At 38.0% G+C, this 27,562-nt stretch overlaps 1 protein-coding gene across 1 annotated transcript in view; it reads right to left on the bottom strand.

Moving 5' to 3' along the window:
* The window catches only part of LOC139732721 (unconventional myosin-X-like), a 206,592-nt gene that overhangs the window by 51,439 nt on the left and 127,591 nt on the right, over positions 1–27,562 (bottom strand). The window contains exons 16-18 of the mRNA XM_071643573.1: positions 27,063–27,214; positions 4,177–4,279; positions 3,551–3,631 (exon numbers count right to left, since the gene is read on the bottom strand). Coding sequence (XP_071499674.1) covers positions 3,551–3,631; positions 4,177–4,279; positions 27,063–27,214 — 336 coding nt within the window. The remainder of the gene's footprint in view (positions 1–3,550; positions 3,632–4,176; positions 4,280–27,062; positions 27,215–27,562) is intronic.

The following is a 27,562-nucleotide window of genomic DNA, read 5'->3' as shown; positions in this document are numbered from 1 at the left end:
AGGTGAGAGGATGGGGAGGGGGATGTGACTCTTCAAAAAAGGAAGAAAATGGGGAATTTTTACTGGGAGAAGAGAGAGAAAATTTTGAGGCATGTTCTGTCAACTGTTAATCTGGCATTAGTTGCTATGCGGATAATGGGATAGAAATAGGGCTGGCTAATCTCTAGGAGGTGCCAATTATCATCAAATCAGCACTAAGCAGTTGCAGAGGAGCTAGAATGTCATCGCGGATGCACTCTGAGTAGCAGGTTGAAAGACAAGTTTGCTGATTCCCCAATCATCTCATGCCACTGATGGGAATGGGAAGGAAAACATGACACAGCCAAAGCCACATTCAGTGACTACAAATGGGGGAAAAAAAACCTAACAGGTGACCTTTCAGCACAGGTGATCACTGTGGACAGTTAATTACCAACAGATGGACAGGTAATTACTAACATATCTCGATCATATGTCCTACACCTGGGCCCCATTTCATAAAAAGTTGATATGATAGCAAGTCTTGCTGGAATGACAATTGTCATAGTAACGACAAGAATCCAGTTTCCTGATTGGCTGTTGCCATACGAAGTTGCCATTCCAGCAAGAGTTGCCATCCTAACATCTTTTATGAAATGGGGCCCTGATCTCCCTTTTGATAAGGGCACATGTCCTCTTATCTTCCGCGCCAACTTTTGAACAGGCCAAGCACACAAGGAATGGGGACTTACCACATACTTCCTACACTCTCAAAACGAATTAAAGATTCTGCAGGACTTGTAAATGGTACAGTTTAGCAAAATTAATCACAATTAATTGCAGAGATATAGTGAAGATATTCTACTCGCAAGAATGCTGCAAGCTATCTTGGTTCTACTATTCAATGCACAACTTTTTGAAGAAAACTTTCTAGTTTTGTTGAACAAGGCAGAAAAAGAAAGTGCTTCTAACATTCTTTTTCTTCTTTTTTTTTCATGAAACCTTTCTTGAAGAAAGGCATTTCCTGTCACATAATTGTTATTTAGCAAAGGGAAAAGCAAGGCTCTCCAATGATTTAAACCCTGTACCACATCAACTAAAAAGACTGCATATTCATACAATGCTTAAGATTAACTAAAAGAGCTCATATCATTTCAAGACTTAATATAAAGTCCCTGTTTGCATGAAGCCAAGGACAATATTATGCTGCATTGAGTCAAGGAGTCTACCAGACACCTGGAAATCTTCAATGTTATAGCAGGTAATTTGGCTATAAAAAGACAAACTGAGGGGAAAATTGCACAATTCAACAGGTACAATAAGAAACAAAAAGGCACCTGCATTCTTCACAGAGTTGGGGCAGGGCATATCACACTCTACAATCTTTCTTTTCTGAGTTTTTTTCTTCTTTTTTTCTTTTTTTCTGCACAGCAAAAAACCAAGACAACCTGATTCAGGGATCATTATTTCTCACTGGTATTTTTTCAAAGTGTTTAGACTCATCACAGGTAATGCTGCATGACAGACTTGTTTGGTGTTGACACGAGGAGTGCTCGAAGGCAAACAACAGTCATCACACTTTCTTTTTCTACACACATTGCGTGACTGCTCTGGAGAACTCCAGAACACCTTCTTGCTATTTTTGAGGCCATAAGCTGCCACAGGGCACAGGGAACAAGTACATACAGAGATGTTTTGATGTGAACCCAAGAGAGAGAGAGAAAAAAAAGCAATCTGTTGAAATGTTCAGTGTGAGTCAAATAGAACATATAATGCCCTTTCTATCATGTGTGAAAGAATATATGTTAGTATTGTCTATATGCAGTCTTCCTTCGAGAAACTTTTAGACATCTGCGATGCCATTCCAGCAATAAAACCTTTAACAAAATGGAGAAAAAACCCAAGGAATCAAACAAACCCCCCCCCCCAAAAAAAAAAAAAAAATTATTTCTGCAGCCCAGATTTCTATATAAACATTAGCTCGTTGAGGATGGTTTGATTTTGCTACAACATGCATTTCCCATAGATGCTTCCCCAAGTACATGTATACTCTGGACTCATCCCCAACAGGCTAACACAAACTTGATACTCTAATAACTGAATAATAAACATAAACCCTAATATATCACTGGCTTAGAAGCAGATGGACTGAGAATCCTGTTGTACAGCATTCAAAACCGTTATGGGTTTCAACACAAATGAAAAGCATTGGGGACCACACTCTTTTTTTTTCTCAGAGAATGAAGGAATACTTATTCCCTTAATGAGTTCCTTCACTAACTAGTGTGACCTGTCCTGAAATGATGTCATGCTTTCATCACAGATATTAGACATGCTGATGTTTCTTTCTTTCAAAGTTGTGAGTAAAGTTCAAAAGGGGCATATACAGAGCAAAAAATCATGACAAAATGGATATTTGCTGAACTGAATCAGACCCTTGCTGGAGCTTCATCAGGTCAAATCATAATTCAATCATAACTGAATCATAACAATGGTCCAAAAGCCTGACACAGATACTCAGCAGTAAGTTCTAAGGTCTGTCTGCCCTTTGGATTTCTTTAATTTGTTCTATTTTCTTTTTTTCCATTTGCATGACATTGCTGGAAGGTAGGAATTAAATCAAATAAAAAGAGATTATTTTCAATGATTCACTTTCATCCCATGTAAATATATCACAGGGATTTCACCAAGGCTTACCAAAAACCTTGCTGGGTACAATTCCTCAAATTTTGTTCATTTCTTTTTCAATTTAAATCTAATATGGGCAGGAAAAGAACTTGTTTTTACCCCATCCCCCCCCCCCCCAAAAAAAAAAAAAACTATGATACTGCATTCATCTTCTTTACCTGCGAGAAAATTTAATTGAGGGGAAAAAGATTCAGGATTTCTTGTCTAAGGGGCAAACAGAGGGTGCTTGAGAGAGAGGGGAGGGGGTGAAATGGGGGGAGGGGTGGAGGAACCTGCGGGAATCATCAAGGAATTGATGCTGATCAATCATCGGGAGATTGACGCAGGTTTACAGGTGAGAGGGGGAAAGGGAAATTGTTTGAGGGAAATAGGATAATCCTGGGTGACAGGCTAACCCCCCTCTCCCCCTCCACTTCCCTCACCTCATTTCAGCATTATCTTCACAAGGTGGTCTTCAGAAGAAAAAATACCTCCAATCAAAATCAATAATTACCTCCTAAATATAATTTGCCCATAGAGAATTACAGCCTGTATGTCCCCTGGAAATTTAGCTTCAGTTGGAACAAATCTTAATTGATTACCCCTACAACATTTACTGGTAAATGTCATACAAATGACAGTAACTGGGGGTAAGGAAACTGTCTATAAAAAAAACCCAAAACAAGACAAATAACTACATGTATGTGTCGGTATGATAACAAAGGAAAGTATGAAAGAAGAAGGCATTCATGCAGGTATAAATAGAGCTGAGGTTATAAACTTTGATGTAAGGCATTACCAGAACCAATGAAGTACTTTGTTTCTTTGAGCAGCAAGAATGCTGAGAATTATCCTGTTTCTGACTGATTCACATTTTTGTTGCTGAAATTAGAGACAGCCACTTGAATTCTCTGTGTGTTCTTACCTTCTCTTGATTGGGCTTGACGCAGCGCACGAAGTATGGATTACAGTTGTTAAGGGCAGACATAAGAGAGTGCAGCGAGTCCTGTGGGATAATAGCAGAAACATATGAGTGAGGAATTGCGAAATATGAGAAATACATTTCTAGAAATGAACTTTGTTTTCTCTTGACTTGTTTTGTTTTGTTCTTTTTTACATTTGGCCAATATACCATATCTCTTAATTTTTCAAAGATATGCTTTCATTTATCACTTCAGCTTTATTCCTCTGACACACAGATGTAGCCATCTATTTCTCATTGATTGCTGACATGAATTTTATTTGGTTCATTCTATGCATTCATCAGGTTGACAGATTATGAGGTGTGATTATTCTCGAGTCTGTGAAGAGTAAAACCTTGGTTTCAAAAGCATCACACAGTACTTACTCCACAACCATGGATCAACTAGTGGAGGAAAAACACGATAAAAGTTCTGACTGCTCATGATAAGGGTGAAAGTGTAAATCATTTATGACTTGAGTGTCTGTTTCTGGAGGACAAGGATAAAACATTATTTCACATTCAATAGTCATTCAATTATGGACTCTATCTTACATTCAATGTCCATTCAATAGCAGTTCACATCTTACCTTGAACTGTGCGCTGACAGTCACCCTCTTCCGCTTGTCCTTTCCGCCTGAGGATTTCTGGCTCTCGACAACAGTCTCAAACAAGTCGTAGATGAAGTCGGACCTGGAAAATTCAAAATAATGCAAAGAAAACATTGCCACTGATGCATAATCTTGTGTAAGAATGAAAAGAATGATAATACAATAGTGTCATATTTCAGCAACGTGTTTCTGCATATAAATGTTCACAATATTTTACTTTGTATTGATACAGTTCTCGACAGTGTGTGCATAATTGCATACACTGTGCACAAAGAATCAATGTCAATACAATACAAACATCAATTCAATTCAATCTATTCTCTCTTGAATATATCATACATGTACTCATCCCCTAACACCAGCACATGCATACTTCTCCCTCTCTGCCTAACATTGAACAGTCATTCAAAAACTGGCAGCATTCTACCTTTGCCCAAATATATCATCTATCTCTCTCTCTTTCTTCTCAGTGTTTTGTCATTTACAACCAGAGAGGCATAATATTTCAAAGGGCATTCATTTAGCCCAAACTTGTAGTCTGTCAGTTCCATGGGTGCAGGAGCAGAAATTGAATATCCTGCCTTGGTGAAAGACATTCACTTAGCCACAATTACACACACACACACACACACAAACATCATGTATATCAATAAAGTGTAGGATATTTCCTACACATTTCACAAACACATCAACAATCTCCCTTTATGCAATAACATATTAAAAAACAACAACAAACAAACCAAACTTGCATATAGTTCGGCTTGAGCACTCATTCCTTTTACAGGTGAACATTGTAAAATAAATCAAACCTCGGGTCCATTTCATGAGGTCATCACATAAAAGTCTTTACATAAACCTCAGAATGGCCAAAGTCGCTCACATAAAGCTATAATGAGACTTTCAAAAATCCATTCATGAAGTCTCTCATAAGTGTGTCTTGTGAGCAAAAAGTCTCTCATGAGTCTTTCATGAAATAGAGCCCAGGTGTGTGGAACACAAACATACACCCTTTAATCCACTCACTGAGGCTTGGCCTCAGTGCAGCAAGGTGCTTATTAAGGAGTTGTGGCAGAGCTAATTCAGTGCTTGACAGATCTCATTCTGATATCATTTTCCATAATCGTCAGTCATGACCACACAACAACGTGCCTTTATCTTAAATGTCAAATCGTGTTTCTATTGGTAATTTGGAAACCTATTGACGAAAGTAAGGGAGTAAATTGTTATTGTCATAGTAACCATTGCTGAATATAAATTCATCAGAACACTGCACCTTCCTGGTACCTATTTTTTTTCTTTTTCTTTTCTGCAATGAGTGATTACGCTGTGAAGAAATGGAAAACAGGAAAAAATTGCATTGCACGAGCAAACATTCAACAGTTTAGTGCCTGTTTATACTATGAACATATCCACATTCAAACAGAGGAGTTATCATTGTTTGCATTGTAATACGAAAATCAATTTTATTTGCAACCATTGACACCTGGCTGTTAAAATCACTTTGTTGCAAATGAAACTATGAAATGTGAAATTTGTTGAATTATCTCTGTTTTCTCTATATCATTGTCCATGTGTGATATCACAAATGGTTGCAATCTTCTTATTAAGCAATGGTTGCATCAAAACTATAAAAACTCATAACTTTTGAATGGTAAGATCTGATACCCTGATACTTCATTGATGTGTTCCACTAATATTCCTGCATTCACTTAATCCACATATATATTTGAGTGCCATTCTCCTTGAAATCTGAAAGATTGCTTTGATTAACTCTTACTGAAATTTTTCTGATTAAGCCTTGATATGAGTTTGGGTTTTTACCCCCATCCCAAAGGAAACTCCCTGTTGTTATAAAGTGACTACACAGGAGACTTCGATCCAAAAAGCTCTGTGCATGTTGCCTGATGGCCCTATAGCACTTTAACACCCAAACATCTTTGGAGGTGACGTGCATACAGAGCTAGCTGACGTCAAGTTTCATTTTTGTAAATGTTTGTGCATCATGATTTTGATAAAGCTTCAGCACCTTTGGGTCTCAATGGTGGATAAAAAATATTGTTGGTGATAATAATCAGAATAATGTACCTCCCTCCCCCCCCCCCCCAATAAAACACACACACACACACACACACACACACAAACACTTGTACACTTATGGAAGTTTTTACGGAAATTCATGAGAATTCTGCTGGCAATCATTAGGCAAATTTGAAGACGTGATGAGCCATAAAGTTAAGTGTCATCCATCACATTGAAAAAAAAAGGCAAAAAAAAAAAACCCTCTAAAAAAATCAGTCATATCCATTTACACATGTCAGTGGTGTAACACTCCTCAGCAACTGTCACATAGAGGTTCAAATATCAGCGTTAAATTAGCAGAACGTAATAGTGGTTGGGATTTAGTCAATGTTGATGGATATACCCAGAGATTACGGTATACCCTAAACTCTTCTATAAATAACACCTGTACTGACACACTGTAGATCTTTCAACTAGAGCAAGTGGAACAACGAAATATCAGAACTAGGCGCTACCCTGATTCAAGCTTATACAGCTATGCAGCGAGGATCAAATCTACCTAGGAAATGGGTATCAATTCTGGCAGGTCAAGTCCGACATTGAAATTCTATGAGCTGCACTGGTCAGCAGCGAACGGTCAATTAGACATCTAGACTGAGACAATGATTGATTGATTGATTGACGATTTTAAGTTTGGGCTATTGTGTTAAACGGTCACATGCATATTGAGCATAACCCTCTCGTTCTATTTGCAAGAACCATGACTTGATTGATCTGATTATGATAAAAATAAAGGCGGCCTCATCACAAGGTTATAACACAGGTCTTAGCATGCAATGAAGGTACTTGATTCGGTATTACTGATATCATCTGAAGCCAGCCTGGCTATGATATGGAATTAGCATGGTCGGACCAGATCATACAAGGCTGGATGGATTGAGAAAAATAATGGATGATTTGATGGATGGATAGAGAGATGGATGGATAAATGAATTGATGAATGTATGGAATACTGTACACCGGCAAATATTTTTGCAAGGTTTTTTATTTTCGCAAATTTCGCAAGTTGGGTCTATTTGCAAATTTAAAAGGACAAGTCCACCTTCATATACATGTGGATTGAGTGAATGCAGCAATATTAGTAGAACACATCAGTGAAAGTTTGGGGAAAATCGGACAATCCGTTCAAGAAGTTATGAATTTTTAAAGTATCTGCGTAGTCACTGCTGGATGAGAAGACTACTATAGTGTATGATGTCATATGTGTACAACCATGTAAAGAAAATAAAAAGAGAATTTAACAAAACTTTACTTTTTGAATTAAGTGCACATTTCTTCGACTTGTTACTGACATGTTTAAGGGTAATATTATTCCCCCTGCCTTCTGAAAGAGAGAAGTCAAGTGTTCTTTAGTTATGCGAGAAAAGTGAGAATATGTTGAATTTTCTTTATTCTTCTTCTTTATACCGTTGTACTCATGTGACATCACAAGCTACAGTAGTCTTCTCATCCAGCCTTGAGTGAGCAGAAACTTTAAAAATTCATAACTTTTGAACGGGACTGTCCGATTTTCCTCAAACTCTCATTGATGTGTTCTACTAATATTGCTGCATTCACTCAACCCACACGTCTATGAAGGTGAACTTGTCCTTTTAAAAACACACAAAAATATTAACTCTGATCCCTACATGAACGTGACGTGCATGCATGCATTTCTCCATTCAGTACTACATGTATACTAGTAATGTATACTCCACAATCGTGAATTTAACCACTCGCAAAATTGTCGGGAAGTCCCGATTTGCAAAAAAATTAGAATCGCTACATACAGCATATATAGTAGGAATATTGGATGGATTGACATACTGGTGAATGATGGATGGTTGGATGAAGGAGCAGATGGATAAGGGATAGGGAAATAATAAATTCATAAATTTATCCATAACAGTTCTTAATCATTCACTCGTTCACTTTATAATGAGCACCAATAAAAGCATGTGACTTCAGGAAAAACAGATGTCAAGTTTCATTTCACTAGTTCATTTCCATACATATGCTACACACGAAAATATCAAGATTAGATTATCAAGGTTTAGATTTAAATTAAATGATTTCCATCCAATAAAGATCAGTTTATAAAGTCTGTTGCTCCAGTGCTATTTGTCCAATATACCAGGAGAGAAATATCTTGCAGACTTAGTTTATGAATTTTTACAAGAGTTTCCTGTTTTTAATTGAATCTGCTTATTTGTGCCACTACTTGTGACAAACTGAATGAGGAATTCTGTCAGAAATGATATGTTTTTGGCCATCACACACAAAATCTAATACATACAAGCACATGTATTAAGAGAAGAATCCCACACCCACAGGTATATTGACCATAATTACTATGGCAACCCTCTAAAGTAAACAAGTCCTAAATTTAATTTGTAGGAAATCAATAATTTGCATCACTCAAGAGAAGCCTGTATCATATTAAGAAAAAAAATATTTATATTCCTTTCCCAATTTACTTCCAAACATTTTACACAACCTATGGCATCCAATAACAAGAAATAATTTTAGCATCCTGGCATAGAATGTCTGACTCAAAGAAAGACACCAACTGAAATCTGAAACTGAAGTAAACTGAAGTAAAAACAAAAAACAAAAACAAAACAACAAAACAACAAAAACAAACCCTTATATACACACTATACAGGGCTCAAATAAAAGAGAATATTTCTACTCTACCTTGTGAAATACTAATGATGAACTGTCAAAGTTATGATAAAAAGACACAACTTAAACAAAAAAAGTGGTTTGTAGGACCTGATGGATTAAACATAAAAAAAGATCCTGACTATAATTCATGCATGAGCCTTCACCACCATCTTGACTGCTCCTACAACACTTATCAGGGATTATATTTACTGTGCACCTGCTTGGTAAACAGTAAGCATCTTCTTTCTTTTTTTAATGAACTGATTTTAAATGTCAAAACATTCACAGAAAATAGTCAGACTGTGAGTGTTGAGAAACCTTGACAAATCTGAGGTCTGACTGACAAAATGACTTAATCAACCGCTGATTATCCAGTGTTTAATATTGTAGCCACGATATGAAAAATTGCCAATCTGTTGCAATGAAAAAAAAATTGATGCAAAGAACTCATTAATTTGTATTTTTATTCAGCACCTACTGCTAGTAAGGATCAGAACCAGTATTGGCTTTTGGACGGAAACTCGGTGGTCTAGTGGATATGACGACTGTCCAGTGAAATCAGGAGATTGTTGGTTAGAGTCCAAGCCAAGAATGCATGCCCGTGATTTTTTTTTTAATCATGGCTGCTACTAAAATATCTAATAATGAGTACTTATTTACGTCGATGAAGGGCAATTTGTCAATCAGTTGCAATAGAATAAACAACTCGACACAAGAATTCATCAATTTGTATAAATTTGAGGTCTTGAACAATTGCAAAATTCAAATGACACACCTGCTTATATACTTAACCACTCTCTAAAACTAATCACGACAACCAACCTACCTGTCGAAGAGGCGCTGGATGGTTAATACCGAGATTCACCCTGCCCTTGTCTAAATGAACCAGTACGATTCACAGGATATTAACAGATCAAACACCAGACTTCACACTCCCGCCAAACGGGACTCGCTTCAGTCTCGCTCTGCACAAGGTCAAAACCTCGCACCACTCTGAGCCAGCAACTGCTAAGTGAGAGTCTCCTTGTAACATCCCAGTCACCCTCTTTCTCCCTCCCTGCCCCCACCCCCCCCCCAAACTCGCTGTCAATCCCGCTCTTTCACTCAATCTCTTTGGCATCCCCCTTTACAAGCTCCGATCCTTTCCTCACAACTATCACTGCAATGCCAGCTTCCTGGGCCCACAAGCTTCGCTGCCCAACCCTGCAACATTTAATCAAAGTGATGGCCATGTTCCTTCCAGTGGCAAGGGGGAAAAAATGCCATAACATGAACTCCTGTTCATCACAAAATTTATGATTTTGTCTATAAATTTGTTTATTTAGCGGGGCACCCTGTATTCAATAGTGCTTGAGTGCAGTATGATAAAGTAGGGCTACTCTTTTAAACTTTTTGCCTGGCATGACTAATTACACCACTCACATCATGGGTGTATGCAAGGGGGGGTCGGGAGGGTCGTACGATCCCCCCCCCCCCACAAATTTTTCAAAAGGTCCACTTTTTGTAAAAGACATTTTTGTTTTTTGAGGGCTTTTTACCCTATATACAACAGGAAAAAAAAGTGACCAGGAGGTGTTCCAGCAAATTGTCAAAAACCTCGTAAAGTTTGTAACTTAGTTTTAATATGCCATACCTTATTTCTAAGCCCCACTGCCATGCCGAAAAGATCACTTTTTGTATGCACCAAATGGCCCCATTTTAAGATATAAAATTCAAAAACTCCCTACCATGGGAGGGGGGACACCCCCCTCCCACACCCTCCCCCACTCGGCCACTCCACTCCCTCGCAAAGGTAAAGGTCCAAAAATTTTGATTACGACCCCCCCCCCCCCCCCCCCCCCAGAAAAAATCCTGGATACACCCCCGCACATCGTACACAAACTAGACTCCAGCAGTTCTGGATCAAGAGAATAAAAATCTGATAGAGACATTGAGATGCCCTCAATGAAGCTAGGGTGATTCCTTCCATAAATGTGCATTTGAAATTCACCTTTGCATTTGCTAAAAATAAGATACAGGAGCTACTCACATAGATGCTACATTTATAGTAATGGATCCTGTCAAGAACCAATGTAAAAGGAGAAGTAGATTTGTTGATAAAAAAACAACAACAAAAAACTTGTACATTACATGAATAAGTACTACACAACTGTGCCAAGAGGTGTCAGAATTCATGCTAGAAATACTACAAATTAGAATGGATTTTTTTTCTATTATAATTTGGTGCAAAGTGTGCCATCATGCTTCGCAGTGAGATTTAATCACAAAAACTTCTTAGTTGTTCCCAATGGTGAGAATGGGATACAAGTTGATGCATGGTGCCCAATATCTGTGGCACCTTCCTTTCGGCACTTTCGGAGCTTTCAGCTCAGGTGAGCCTTAATGAGAATAATATCATAACTATCCCTGACTTTAATGACACCTGGCCTGGACGGGTGTTTTATGGACCCTTTGGGGTAAAAAGTAGGGGAGACCTAGAAAACATCTTTCAATTTTATGAACATCCTGATCACTCAACCAGAACCTGACAAGGAAGGAGGAAAGGAGGTGAGGGGAGGGGTTGGTTCAAAAATACGAAAAACTAGTGAAAGGGAAACTTTCTTTTTAATCTGGCACTATACATTACCTGGTCTCATGGGGGGTGGGGGGGGGGGTGTACTACAGAGGGGGGCAGAGGTTTTTAGTTGCATTCACACACTCCCAAATTATTAAGTTTTTGAAAATTGATTTTTGCAACGCAATGCAAAAACTGTTAACCTGCTCCACACTAGGATGCCTGGGTCACATTCTAGTCATTGCTGATACTTTGAAACTCTTGTGATCAGTGCGTGTGAACTTTGGTAAATATATATATATTCTTTTATCGCGATGCGAAACCAATGATGTAATATGTGAATGCAACTTTTGTGGCTCTGTAATATTCCAAAGGGGGACAAGTTTTCTCACTACTGAGTGATTTCATGGTTGTAACAGATTGCCCATCTCTTACCAAATAGGAGATGTAAGTATTTTATTCTTTTTTTTTCTTCCCTTCAGCCCCTTGCACAGGAAAGAATAAGAGACAAAGGGGGCAGCATAGCTACATGTACCAGTTACATTTAGTGACCGGTTTACTTTGCAGCAACTGCTCTTGGGGCCTCTTTTTGCAGCCATTTAAAAGAGATTGGGCATATCAATTTCATCCTGTGACATAGCAGTTTTGATGAAAATCAAGAGTGAACATACACTGTACCTCAAGGATATTAAACTAATTCAGCAGCCAGGCCTCAAAAATTGATTATGATAAAGCCTATTAGGTGAGAGGAAATTATATCAAAGGCAACTGAGGTACATACATTGTCAAACGTCCAGCTGGAAAAAAAAATAGTTGTGCTTTCTAAATCCAAGAGCCAGAGAGAGCAAGTTTTGATAATTCAATGATTGAGTTCTCCTAACAAATCCTTGGGAGAAAAGCTGGTATATAAAGAGCTGTGAAGAAGAAGCTGATTGCTAGTCAGCAAAATACAAACATTGTAGAGGAAAATCTAAGAAAGCACAAATAAGTTATCTTAATTTACAGATTAAAAGAGTATGAACACATAAATAGGAAAATTAATGGCCTTCATGTTGGGATTATCTCATCCTGTGGTTGCTTGCAAACCACTCAAATTTGATTTGATTTTAAATCATTAGTGGAAAAATGAGCAAAGAAAATGGGATTCCATCGGGATTCGAACCCGAGACCTCTGGATGCTAGCCCGGTGCTCTACCGACTGAGCTGTAGAAAGCCCTAGTTCAGTGTTCGTCCCAGAATTCTCAATGCTCGAAATGCTTGTTTTTAACTCACACAAAAAATACACAAAGGTGCATACAAATATACACAAGCACATATAAACACACACAAGCACACACATGGATACATGTACAAAAACACAAATTTATAAACAAATATTCAATCACAAGATAGTGCCCACATGGAAAAGAAGAAGTACATACACACAATTACAGACAAACCTTGGAGGTATAATGCATCACACAGAGCACACCAACAAACACAAAATACTCGCAAATTGAAGAAAACACAATTATAGGTACGTGTACAAATGTAGCTGTCTTGATCCTACACCAAGATACATACATATGCATATCGATGAACATGTAAGTACGGTATGCTTTTTTTCTCCTCATGTGCAAAGAGTGAGACAGACCTTATGAACTTCTCACCGCACAATCTGAGCGTCTCTCAATTTTAGGGTGGTGCTAACTTCTGGCGATATCCCTTGATCAATGCAGAGCTAGGGCTCCCGAGGGAAAGGAACAAACGACATTTACGATGGATGATCAGGGTTTAATCGGTATAATGCAGCAACCGAGTTGCGGGGACAGGATAATTCCAACCACAATATCATCCTGCCACAAATCCATGGAGTTGGAAGGAGAATATGTCTTGAGCCACTAATTTTTTAGCTTGATTTAAATGATCAGACTGCCTTGCCCATGAAAATCACGCTAGAATGCGACATAGACTGACTTTCCTTTGTCACAGCAGTCAAATTCACATATGAGCATAGCCGCAATTTCCTGTTGCCGCTGCTTCACACTCCAAACCGCTTAGGACTGACTCCAAGGACAGGTATAAAAGTCTGCTCTGTAATCAAGACACTACAAAGTCTGCTTTGAGGAAAACGCTTTCCCCCCTGACGGACGCCACAAACGGACGATAAATTCCTCGCAACACTTCCCGGTAAAAGACTGCATCATAGTACAGCTTGTCGAGCATATGATGTAGATTGTGAGGTAGTGATGGAATCACCGACAATTCCCCTCCCCCCCCCCCCCCCCCACACACACACACACAATTTTGATCGCCAGTGCCAAACCTTCAACTGGGGGCACGATGATGAAGTCAGGGGGCTCCATATTTCACGATCAGGAAGCAGACACCAGGCAGAATGTATAGCTCTTCAAATATTACATCAATACCAGGGACCCCATAGAAAGTTCTTCATCATGAGCATGTGACTCTTATTTCTTTCCCACCACGAGATCCATCGACCTTCCAAGGACAAGGAGGAGCCCTTTACTTGCAACTGAGTCTGCAAACAGGCTCAAACATCCATCAAATTTGGCCTGTCAGGAACGTATCTATGATAAGATCCGTCGATCACATTGGTGCATATTAAAGGTACTTTTTGCTGTAACCTTCAACTACATGCACAGTTTAAACGTTAGATAATACATGCTCTACACTGACTGGCTGCAAGTAAGATTGTGTCTTACTCTTACATTTTAGATTAACAATCTCCATGCCAACAGCAACAACAGGAACAGTTAACATCCTTCACATAGTGCTTTAATATGTAAATACACACACTTTCTTGTCCCTGTTGCATATCAAAACATTTTCTAACAACTCTTGAAAGATTCATAGTTTAAGATACATTAAGTATATTGAGTGACGTCTAAAAAGAAAAGTTACCAGCTCAAAATCGCGGGTTCAATGCATCTTGAATATGTACAGTACTCGCAAGACTTACAATATCACTTTATAGGATTTGGCTAACTTAGTATCTAAATATCTTCTGAATACTAATTGCCACGCCCATTGATGAATATGTTGCAAAATCCTCTTGACACATTAGAGATTCCGAAACAGTTATAATGCTTAAATGTAAGCATAAAACATAGTTCTCACAAGAGCTCAAAATTCATCTTCCAACATATAAAATTTTCTTGAAACATATCAAAGGGGTTTATCAAGAAACTTGTCTGGTTGATGCAGATTTGCTGGGATAATGAATTGTTTTGGAATATTTTGAGATTAAATGTAAAATAGTTTTGATCATAGTAAACAACTTTTCAGATTCTTCAGATTCATCTCAGATTCAGATTCATCTTTTTATTGGTCTATAATGGGACATAGAAATGTTGTTTCCATTGACATTTGTACAATAATCATGACAATACAAACACATCTCACATCACAATTACTTATCTCAATGAAGGTTACAATGAACACAAACAGTACCATACAAATCTATTACACAATCGTACATATCGTTTCTTTAATCCCATAAAGCCTAAGCTAATTTGACCCTTCCCGGGCCCCAGAATTTGGACTTTGCAGACTGATGATATGATACTACAGGCAAAACTTGTGTGAAAAATTCAAAATGACACAAAATAAAATGGTAATCTACAAAAACTACTATTTTTTTCAATTATTTCTATTATATCTATTGTTTGATGCCTATGTCAGATGAAAAATAATAATAAAAAAAAAACAACATTCTATCCCTGAATGAGTGATCTAGTGCTCTCGCTCCATTCAGTAGTTGGTAGGTGGGACATTGTGATGATTGATCTTGCCCTAGCAGTAGTATTTCTCAACAACTGCATGCAATTCACTCTTCAAAGGAAGATCAATTGATACTGCTATGGTCTGATTTGTAATCTCTTAGACATTACCTAATAGCAACCACAATTGGATTGCAAATACTGTCTGTGTACCCTCTTGGCTAATATCTAACATTTTTATTGTTACCCAAGAGAAACTGAAATTGTGTTTATATCGCAGCATTATTTCACACAATTCTTAGGCACACATGTCCATTTTAGAGCAAAAAAAATCAAGTTTCTGGATGAGCAGATGGAATTTACCTTTAACCTTTAAAATATATCTCCCACGGCTTTGAGCTACAGATCAAGGGCAGGAATCAGGAGTAAATCTATGCCAAGAATAAATGTTACTTGTATAAGTGGGTCAAAATAAATCGTAGGCAAAATTTATAACGAAGCCGCTCCACAAAAGGAGTGACGCCAACTATAGGTGCCTCGGAGTGTGTGTTCGCGTGTTTGTCTGAGTGTGACACCTTTATTTTCATCACATCGCCCTTCATTTCACGTCACAGCGACATGCCAATTTCTGGGGGTTTCCATTTCAGTGGGGTTTCGCACGCAAATAGAGGAAAGGCGTATTGTGATCTCAGCAGCAAACTATGCTGGTCTCGTGAGCAAAGGCTGCAGGACAATTTTACACATCATCATAAATTCTTGAAGCACAAGAGGATGTTACACTCATGTGGTAAAATGGTTGCTGATGGTCTAATTTTAACTCGGTCACAGGCAATGTATTGTTCCTGTACATCATTTGTGAATATGCCGTGATGGACAAAAATGTGAAATATTGTGTATTTAAAGGACATACAGACATTTACTTTAATATTGAGTTTGCATTTTTGATGATATCATACAGCCAAAAATTTAGAATGTTGGCTCAAATTTTCACAGAAGAAGCTTTCTTTCCATCAATGCATTATTTCAGTGTTTTTGACATAATTACTATGTTATTCTGAACTATCATTTCTACATGATATCAAAGATACCTTCATAACAATCACCTGAAATATATTGGAATTGCATCAAATCCCAGACTCAGAGGTGAGAATATGAGTTAGCATGTTCTCCCATTCACAAGATGCTTTTTATAATAATAAATAATAAATAATGATATGAACACTTGTAATTTATAACATTTTATGGAAGGTAAAAATTATTTAACTTTTAAATGGCAAATTGTATATTATGGATATCATTCCTCAAAGTGCTGTTCTGTCATCTTCATGCAGTTTGCCAATTTGAATCTTCCACTCACATCATAACTGCTTGTAAAACCATCATGTATTTTCCAAGTTGTATTTTTTTTTAAAGATCTGACAACAATCTGGCTAACTGTCCATTTAAAGTCATCCAATAATTCCAAGCGACAGCCTATGCTCTCAATGAAAAATATGCAGCACCCACAATGATTCATTTCTATTCACGTTCACATCTTTTTCTTTTCTTTTTTTCTTTTAACGTATAAACTGGCATTTATAGAATTTCTACTGACGGAGTATGTATCTCTAGTAATCTATTCCACATTGCATTTCCTTAGACTTGAATGAATCTCATCATCTGAAATAATCTTTTCATAAAGGTATAGCATTGTCAAATTTGGCTCCATTTTTTATTAATTTGTTCTGCCTTTCTTCTGCAGGATTTCAGCTATTCTATATCAGTTTTCAAAATTATTCACTATACTCTAAATGGTCATTGCAGGTTTGTTACAAATTCCTCTTTATCATCATTTCTTTAACTCACATTCATTTCTGAAGTCGAGCCATCAACCCAAGAACTGCATTTTCTCTTGAATATCTCTATTGCCCTATCCACTCCCCCCCCCCCCCCCCCACCTCCACCCTCCAGATTCTAAAATTCTCACAGGCTTTGTATAGGTTCTACCAGGTACCCACAAACAATGGGTCAAAGGTCAACAGCAACCAATGGAGCTAGGGCGTATGCATGCTTTGGTGACCACAAGCCTTTGTACACTATCCCTTTTGATGGGATGACAGCTTGTTGGAGGTCTACCATAATACCCCAAAGAATTAACAGAATAGAGCCGCAGATGGGTGGAGTATAGGATGGAGCACCATTTGTCGAATAGCAGTACTTATTGCTGGATTAAGGCTTTATGGGCAGGACCATCAAATTATTAGCAAGTTCATTCCTCTGGCAATACATCATCACACTAGTTAGCATTACCTCTATAATGAATGGGCCACCACTGATTAATTTCAAATTCTTTACATGGCCTCAATTTGACCCAATCACCTCCATTTGATACCTCAACATTCCCCCTTGTGGCGTTATCTTCTTTCCACAAAAATAAATCATTAACCTTTCATATCACAGTCAAAGACAAGATCATAACAACAAAAGAAGAAAGCCAAATATTACTGTCTTTTTGGGACAGACAGTGTGAGAGGATATACACACAAATCAAAGTCTATTCAAGACAGTGCAGAAGATTGCTGTGCTCTTTCTTCCAAGGTGGAGGGGGATTCAGCACTGACAAAAGTTTTGCCTTGTTGTCATAGTTACCGGGATGGACATGGGCAATTCCGCGGTTAGTAACGTTACATTTGAACAAATTTAGATATTTGTTTTTACTACTAAATTACCATTTATTCATTTCAAGCCAAAATTATGTCAAAAACATATTCATCATTCCCAGGTTTATGATACAGAAAAGAATGAATACAATCCGAGAAATAATAGCATTGCTATGGCAACTTAAAGGGCTGGTTAGTAACGTTACGAAAAAAGGACACGACAAAAAAATCAATGTCTTGCAACAAAAAGTGTGCAAAAATTCAAGTTACTTCAAACAAAGTGTTGCATTAATTTCAATTATTGCATCATGACAAATGTTCACACAATGTTTTTTAGCAGTTCGACCAATAATTTCTTAGCTAGACCCCCAAATGCATGGTTAGTAACGTTACGGTTAGTAACGTTACATTTGTCCGGAGTAATTCTGCAGGTCATTTCACCCTTTTGTAATTGACAAAATGTCACATGACTTCTAGAGTATTTAAATGTATTTATCTTTTACCCTTTAGCAAAACTTTGAGGAAAAAATTTCAAAGGAACCCACTGTAATTTGCATTTAAGTGAATTTCAGCATCCCCAGTCCCACATGTACATTTTAAATGATGGTTTTAGATCTCGCGAAATCAAACAACACGAAAGATAAAATCTACTGAATTTGAAAGACCTTAATGATTGGTGAACATCCATGACATTAGTTGATACCTAGATTAAAGAGTAAGATAAAGAGGCACATTTCTTTTATCCATGTCATGTCCACCTAACTGCGGAATTGCCCACATGGTTTTTGCTACAGTTGCATGCCATCGCTATTATTGCTTACTACACCACCTGAGCAAGGACAGGAAGTGCCGCCGGGGCAGCTGTTGCCAATTTGCACCCGAAACATAACATTTACCGAACCACAAAAACAGTACACCGGAGGATTCTCCCTGCATGTTAAAGGCAGAAACCGTGATTTCCGCTGATCAACCCAGGGAGGTCCGTATGAAACAATTACTGGCTCATTGCACAGTTTCAACTATCAAATTGCAGCAAATTTCAAACACCAGACTTGTAGATGTACAGGTACTGCAGCATTTACAACACAAAACTAATTTTAGTAATTTAATACACTCAAATGCATGAAATATTAAGGGAAAACTGCGGGTAGAATTTCTTGAAGTATCACAGAAACAATTAGATGGAGATGAATCTGAAAGCAGACAAGTTTTGTTTACTAGAAGGCCAACTGGCAGCAAAAGGTGTGCTGCAGATAGCAAAAGGTTTGGAATGGGAGAAAGCTGGCTAAACAAGTATGCTTTTATGAATTGCCAATAATCTTCATTAGCAAGTCTTCAAAGATTTACTAGCAGTATACCAAACCTTATCTGAAGATGACATTTAGTATTGGAGTGACATGTGCCAAGTTTCATCATGAACTACATGTACCACAGGATCAGCTCTCTGAAAGTACTTTCAAGAAGTACATGTATGTTAAAGAGGATTTGTCAATTTATCTCGGTCATGCTGATGCAAAGAGGAGAAACAATATTATGATAGAATAAAGATGGTGTATGCATGGTAATAGTACCAACATGAATATGTGACCGTGCACCTCAAAACGAACATAAAGTTGCACACACTGATTTTGCGTGAGGACTGAAAATAAGTGAAACGGGTCAACCTAGCCGAACTTGACTTTTTCATATTTTCTGAAAGAGCGGGTATTCTTTTACATTATGCTAAAATTTGATATCATAAAACGGGCAGGAAAGTGTGTTTTTTTAGCAGTTTATCTCGAACATATTGGGTAGAATAGTGTGATTAGGTGTGTCTTTAGAATCCCTTTTTCATTTCTGAAAAACCTTGTCCACACTCTTCACTTTCAACTCTATATATAATAACTTTTGAAAGGATAGTGCTACCGCTTTAAAAGTTGGCATTAATTATGGACAGAATGTGTTAATGAGGCATGCTCAATTTCAGTTTAATCTGATAATCCCTTCATTGTTGTTACTCTGGTGGTTTACTTCCTGTTTTTTGTCCCATTCATTGCACAGCCAGCACGGTTTGGTAAAGATTAAGCGCTTGAATAGACACTGTACTTCAGAGCCTCTTTTCTCAGTTCACACTTTTCCTCAGTTTGTGCTTCTTTCCAATATTTAGATAGGTTAGGAGAGTCCATTTGATTTGAGTTATATCTCATTTTAAAGCTTAAAGTCGTGCTCTTTCAGAAAATGGTCTAAACTAAAAATTCATGTCTGGCGACTTTTTGTTTGTTTTGAGGTGCACTGTCACATATGGTAACTTGACACTGGTATAAACACTTGTCATTTTTAACAAGCGACTGGTACATGGTTTATCCAAATGTTGTTCTCATGAGCTTTTCGTTTTTGATCCTTTCTGTTTTTTGATCTTAACAAAACTTCCAAAAATAATCAGCTGTCTTCCCTCACACACTATGAAAGAACAAAAAAGTTTAAAAACTGTCTCTCAGGGCTTGAAGAAAGACTATATTCCAGCTTTAACCCGTTGAGGAACAATATAGTCAGAAGTTGTTGAGTTCGGACGTGTATTGGTGGAGCTCCTGGAAATCGGAACTTTCACATACTTTCCTGGACGCTTCTGATTATCAAAACACACCATCTTCAAGGGTTTTGTGCAAGGAATCTTCTGGGCTTGATAATTTTTGTTTCGGATCATCATTTTGCCGTTTTATCATCGTTTTTCAACTTTTCCCTGCTCTATTTAAGTTTAGAATTTTTGACAGGTTTTCAAGTCATCACAGCGTTGTTTTCCACAGAAGTCTTGGTAACAGGCGTGTGCGCTCTCTGACTCCCAGGAAACGCATCCAACTTTTCGCGCATTTTTACAACTACGTACTTTACCAGTGACGCACGCTCATTGTGACATCATTGGAGTTGTGGATGTCAACGCGATCCTGAATTGTGACGTCACCAGAGTTAAAGGAAGGAAACAACGATTGGATTTCATCGGTTGTATTTACTAGATCGAGGGATTTGTGGTTTGTAGATTCATATCAACATTGCATCACATGTCAAGCCAGGATGCATCAAGTACGATCTTTCCATATTCTCTTCATGTAGAATTCTATAGGCCTATTCATATCTAGACTAGCAGTTATGGGGAAAGTTAAAGATGTATGTGGCGTATGTGGAAAAGGAGTTACAGGGAAAACAGGAGGTATCCAGTGTGAGGGAAATTGCCAGTTATGGTTTCATCCGCATTGCATTAATCTAAACTACCATGAATATATAGATTTAGGGAATAGCTCCGTTATATGGATTTGCAATAAGTGCGGAATGCATAACATTGGAATGAGTATGACGTCAGGGATTGGTAACGATATCTTGGGATTTTCGTCTGACGATAACACTTTTGATGCTCTTGACTCGGGCTCAGAAGAGGAGGAAGAAAATGCAGATGATGTCAATAATACGTCATTCACACAGAGTGATATTGGTTCACCACTTCATATGTCTTCACCCAGTAGAAAAGTTGTAAGACCTAGGAAATCTAACTTCCGATCCATTAAGATCCTCAATGTCAACTGCCAAAGTATTCGCGCCAAAAAACAGTCTTTCCATCTCCTGACGCATATACATGATCCAGAAGTTCATTGGTACTGAATCATGGTTATCGTCATCAGTCAATAATAATGAGGTATTCCCAACTGATCAGTATCATATTGAGAGAAGAGATAGACCTAATGACCCTCATGGTGGAGTATTTATTGCTACTAAGAGAGAACTTCTAGCTACAAGAGAAATTGAACTAGAAACAGATTGTGAAATTCTCTGGTGTAAATTAAATATGGCGGGATCTAAGACTCTACATATAGCTGCGTACTACAGGCCTCATGAAAATGACGAAGAGAGTCTTGCAGAGCTTCAACGATCCCTTTGTAAATTGAATCGCGATCATATGGTAGTCATAGGAGGTGATTTTAACCTACCTGGATGGGATTGGGAAACAAGACAGGTGAAAGCATGTCATCACCCAGCGCTTCATCATGCTTTTGGTTCTATGCTTGATGACCATGGGTTAACGCAGGTAGTTACGGAAACAACCAGGAAAGAAAACATCCTTGATCTATTCCTAGTAAATAATCCAACGTTAGTCACTGATGTCTCAGTTGTACCAGGCATTTCAGATCATGATTGCCCAATTCTCACGATTGCTGATTGTCCAACTCGCCAGAAGCTAGCAAGAAGGAAAATTAACATCTACAGCAAAGCGGATTGGGAGAAATTTGCTGATTTCATGCAAGGTGTAGGCAAGGAAATTGAAGATAAGCTTGATTTTTGCTCAGTGAATGAGGCTTGGGTTATGTTCAAGAATGGAATAGAGAAGGGAATGACAGAGTTTGTTCCACATAAGATGACATCCAAAAAGAATGACATACCTTGGATTTCAAACAAGATTAAAAGGTTGATCAAAAGGAGAGATAGGTTGAACAAAAAAAGTCGGAACATGAAATTGAGAAACCACGGGGTAGTCCCTTTTCAATTGGAGGAAGAGTTGAAAGCAGTTAAGAAATCACTGCAACAGGAGCTAAGGAGGACTTATTGGAATTATGTGGAATCTCTTTTTTCTATCGATGAAGATACCACAGAATTTGAGAGTATGAAGAGATTTTGGGGCTTCATCAAACACAACAGAACTGATAATACAGGAATAAGAGAACTGAAAAGTGATGGTATTACGATCACTGATCCAATTGCAAAAGCTGAAGCATTGAACCAACAGTTCAAAAGTGTTTTCACCAAGGAAACTCCCATACCGAATGACTTACTACCGGAAACCTCAGACTTTGAAGAAATGGAGGATATTTTGTTTACATCAAAGGGTGTAGAGAAGTTACTCTGTGGTTTGAAGACACGTAAGGCCCCTGGACCGGATGGTATAACTCCACGAGTCTTGAAGCAGCTGGCAAAAATTCTGGCTCCAATTCTTTGCAATATATTCCGGTTGTCATATGAATTAAGTGAAATACCAAATGATTGGCGTGAAGCAAATGTTGTACCGGTACCAGTCTACAAGAAAGGTAATCGATCTACTCCTGTAAACTACCGCCCCATTTCGCTGACATGTATTTGCTGTAAACTAATGGAGCACGTTTTAGCCAGCAAAATTATGAAGCACGGGGACGAAAATAACATCATTTTCCCCCTGCAATATGGCTTCCATAAGAACATGTCATGTGAACAACAATTACTTGGTTTCACAAGCGATTTACATAGGAACTTGGAAGCAGGATGTCAAACGGATGTTATAGTCATGGATTTTTCAAAAGCTTTTGACAAGGTTGGGCATGAGCGGCTTTTACGTAAACTGGACTACTACGGTATCAGGGGGAAAAATCTGAAATGGATTCAAAGTTTTCTCAATGGAAGAAGTCAGAGGGTCGTTTTGGATGGTATTAAATCTTCTTCAGTAGCGGTAGGATCTGGAGTGCCTCAGGGGTCGGTTCTTGGGCCTTGCCTCTTTCTACTTTACATCAATGACTTGCCTGATGGTCTCGCGTCAAAGGTTCGCCTTTTTGCTGATGATGCAATTTCTTACATGACTATCGACAATCAACATCATACGCAAAATCTTCAAGAGGACCTAAACAAAATTGGTGACTGGGCGAAAAAATGGATGATGGATTTGAACACAGATAAATGTAAGGTTTTGACGATATCCAGGAAAAGAAGTAAGGTGCAACACGTGTATCATCTAAATAACGCCCCTCTTGAATCTGTTGAATCCGTGAAGTACTTGGGTGTAACCATCACTTCTGATTTGAAGTGGACCCAACACATCAACAATACTGTCAATAAAGCCAATAACGTGCTTGCATTTCTAAAACGCAATCTTCCATAAAATCTTCTGATGTTAAAGCCACAGCTTACAAAACATTGGTTCGACCAATTGTTGAGTATGCTTCCACAGTTTGGGACCCATTTACCAAGAACCTAATCCACCAAGTGGAAATGGTCCAGAGAAGAGCTGCGTGATTCACTTTAAATCGCTACCATAACACCTCGAGTGTCACCAAAATGCTACAAGAACTTAATTGGACCACTCTGGAACAGCGCAGAGAAAATGACAGGCTAATTATGATGTACAAAATACACAATAATCTCACTCCTCTTTCAGCACAGGACTATATCATCAAACAGGCTACTCAGTTAACGAGAGCCTCGCAACCACACTCCTATCAGGTACCATATTCGAGAACTGAATCGCATCGCCATTCGTTCTTCCCAAGAACTGTAAGGAACTGGAATTCCCTGTCGTCAGAAATTGTTTCAGCGCCATCTGTGGGATCATTTCGAAACCGTCTAACGGTTGATCACAGTGGCTAGTATTTTCGTCAAATTTTCTATGTGGTTGTAAATATCTGTAAATAAATTGTATTATAATGTAAATAGCACCAGTCTGCAAGAATCTTCAGTCTATTGAAGGAGGCAGACTTAATCAGAAGAAGAAGAAGAAGAAGAAGAGGACAGACTGATTTTGCTTTGTACAACACGCATTTCCCACAGACACCTGCCCGAGTATACTCGGGGACTCGTCCTCAATGGGTTAAGGGCCGTACAGTTTGACACACAGGAGTAGCTCACTGGAGTAGAAACGATGAGCTGTATTAGTCAACACACGTGACATTTCTGCCATATTTGTATGCACTGACTAACCAGCTGTTGGAGCAAGATCCTCCGTAGAAGGCGTCAAAGACTAGAAATAACACTTCCTCTCCTGACATAATTGCTTCCTCTTATCTTAGGAATCTACATCAAGCTCCCACATTCATGAGTAAAATGGGCTCATTCAGGCCCAGCCACATTAAAGAACACTATAACACAGAAAGAACATTCTCTAAACGACAAACACACACACACACACACACATACACAGCCTGTACATGTACATAAAAAAAGAAAAGATCTGAAAAGTTGATGTTAAAAAAAATGACTACATAAATGCCGAATATTCCTCTGAGTGGAAGTTTTTGGCAACTTGCGCATTCCACAGAACTAGGGTAGCGCAAAAATACAGTAGGACGCACAATCTTCTTTCTGAGGTATTTATAGAATATGTGCAGAAATAAATACTCTTATTCCCAATATTACAAACACAAAGTTTACTTCAACTGTCCCAACATGAGAAACTTCAATGCAAGCAAGTTTCCACACATTCATTAGTTGTGGTAGATGAAGCAGCCACCTGGGGCACTATGATGATTTTGTTGTCACGGCAACTTTCTTATTACAAGGTAAGCCCCTTTATGACCACAACAACTACAACAAAAATTAAACAGCTCAAAGATCTACCTGTAATAGCTGAAGTGGCACAAGAAACCAAACATCAAACACTGCCAACCTATGTCATATCTAACAGATTTATTATTATTCTTTTTAGCATGCATTTTCCCTTATTTTGTTTTGTTTTGTATCCACTGGTATGGCAGCTACAACTACACCTACTGTGAAGGTAGGAATATTCACAGTGTGGAAATCTTGTAGCATTTAGCATGACAGGAAACTAAAATGAAAAAAAAGTGCACAAATGTTTTTGCTTGCAGTTAATAATCCATCTCTTTGACTCCGCAGAATTAAAAACATGCAAAATTCATTTCACCCTGCTGAGCATGAAAAGTTTCTGGATCAAAAATTTCCACTTTTACAGTGTTCTACTATTAACCCTCTGCACTTCCTGAGGTTACACACAGCATGTACAGCGTAGTGTCTTCAGGAGGTTATGAAAGAGCAATTTAAATGTATGCAAAAATACTGTGTACTACCTCTGAATAACTTGAATAATCACAATCAGTATGATTATTCAATTGAATATTTATAGTTTCTGTATTCAGTAACTTCTAGGGGGTCCTCACCAACATTTCACATACATGTCAACATAGAACACAGAAACCGTAATTGTGACTTTAATCTTTTGACAGAACTAATACATATACACCTTTTGCAGAGTGATGTTAATCCAGCTGGAATCAGGCACTGCAATCCCACAATGGCTCTAATTTATAGATCCATAGAAAACAGCAAGAACCACTCTGTCTGCTGCCCTCACATGGCAGGGTCTTTAAAATGTGAAGTGCCAGTACCACACATACTTGAGCAAAGACATGCAGACCATCAGTGCAGGAGTTAAAGGGATATTCCAGACGATTTTCATAATTTCACATCATGTAGTACATAAATAGACAACCCCATGTACAGATTTGTGGAATTTATTATGGTTCTTTAGCAGAGAAACAATACTTTGAAAAACCTTAAAAGAATTACACTGAACAAGGATGATGACATAGGAGGTTCACATATTTCAGAAATGTAGCAGTGTAATTCTATTACAATACCGCTTGCTTGCAAGTTCACCTGTGCATAATCTATGCATGCCTTCTTCTTTTGTTATGTTTCCTTGAGCCCCAACTCATGCATTCTGATGGTGACTCTGCCATGTCATCATCCTTGTTCATTGCAATTTGTTCTAAATTTTGAAAATATTCTTATTCTTCATCCAAATTATCACAAATTCTGAAACTCTGTCCTCAGTATAACTAATTTATAGTTGTTCAAATGAAAAAAATCTGAAAATCATCCGGAGGTCTCCTTTAACATTGTTTTCATCACAGGCTAACCCAATTACAACCAACTGCAGGCCAAGTACATACATCAGCAACAGCATTTAGTAAATGTAGTCCATGATGGTCAAACAGCATGCCCCTTATTTGGCTCCATGCCAAAACTTTACTTTTTATGACAACAAACTTATTAGGTGAACACCGCTGACAAGACTGCCAGTGTAGAATGTATGCAGAATGCTGTATTTTCAATGTGCAACTGAACGAAAAACACACACATTCACACCTGTACACTACCGCTCACATCATACACTACAACTCACACACAAATGTATTCATGTTGTGAAGTACCAGAAGTGTCTTGCTTTAATATGCACATAATTATATCTGATGTGTTCTTTTCCAGTCTTAAACACCAGTCAATGTGACCTTTACATCATGTCTCATCTCAAATACACCTGTGTTTATAGAACCAGTGCAGATTAATATTTTCATCATTAATCATGACAAAACCCTTCAAAGGGGCACAATCTGGAACATTCACTGGAAAGTTTCAAGGCCACGCCCATATTCTGCCACTGCCAGTATCTGTTCAACAATGAGCTGCCATAGAAATTCACAAGAGGATAACGATCCTTACCTGCTCTCCTTCATGAGAATGAGGATGTCATCTCGGAATGTGTCTCGGTTCTTCTCGAGAAAGCCTGTTGTGGTATAGTAGACATCACCCGCGTAGTGTCTGATGCCAAACTGGACATTGGTCACTCTCGGCTTGATGTAGAACATATTTTTCTGCAAGAATTTATGAGAAAATTAGAAAAAAAAATAGATCAGTTATCAGTCTTTTGGACACAATGGATATTTGTCCATCAAGCAGTAAAAAAGAATTATTCCTCTTTGTGTTCAAGCATTAGCCACAACCCAAATAGAATAAATTTTTTGATCGAAAGATGTTCAACATCCCTGCTGGCAAGAAAATACTATAAACAATTCAATTTTCATGCAAGGCCAATTTAGATCAATAAAGGGCAATTTGTCAATCAGTTGCAAAAAAGGAAGGCCAATCTAAATTCTACAATTTTGCAGATGAAAGAAATTATGTATAAAGAATTAATGTCTCAAAAAATATTTGCATGTTTA

Source organism: Diadema antillarum, unplaced genomic scaffold, assembly GCF_040938485.1.
Source record: "Diadema antillarum isolate AM-2024a unplaced genomic scaffold, OU_Dant_1.0 seq00000445_RagTag, whole genome shotgun sequence".
NCBI classification, from domain to species: Eukaryota; Metazoa; Echinodermata; class Echinoidea; order Diadematoida; family Diadematidae; genus Diadema; species Diadema antillarum.
The sequence above is the reverse complement of the archived record's forward strand: the minus strand, read 5'-3'. Positions and strand labels throughout refer to the sequence as shown.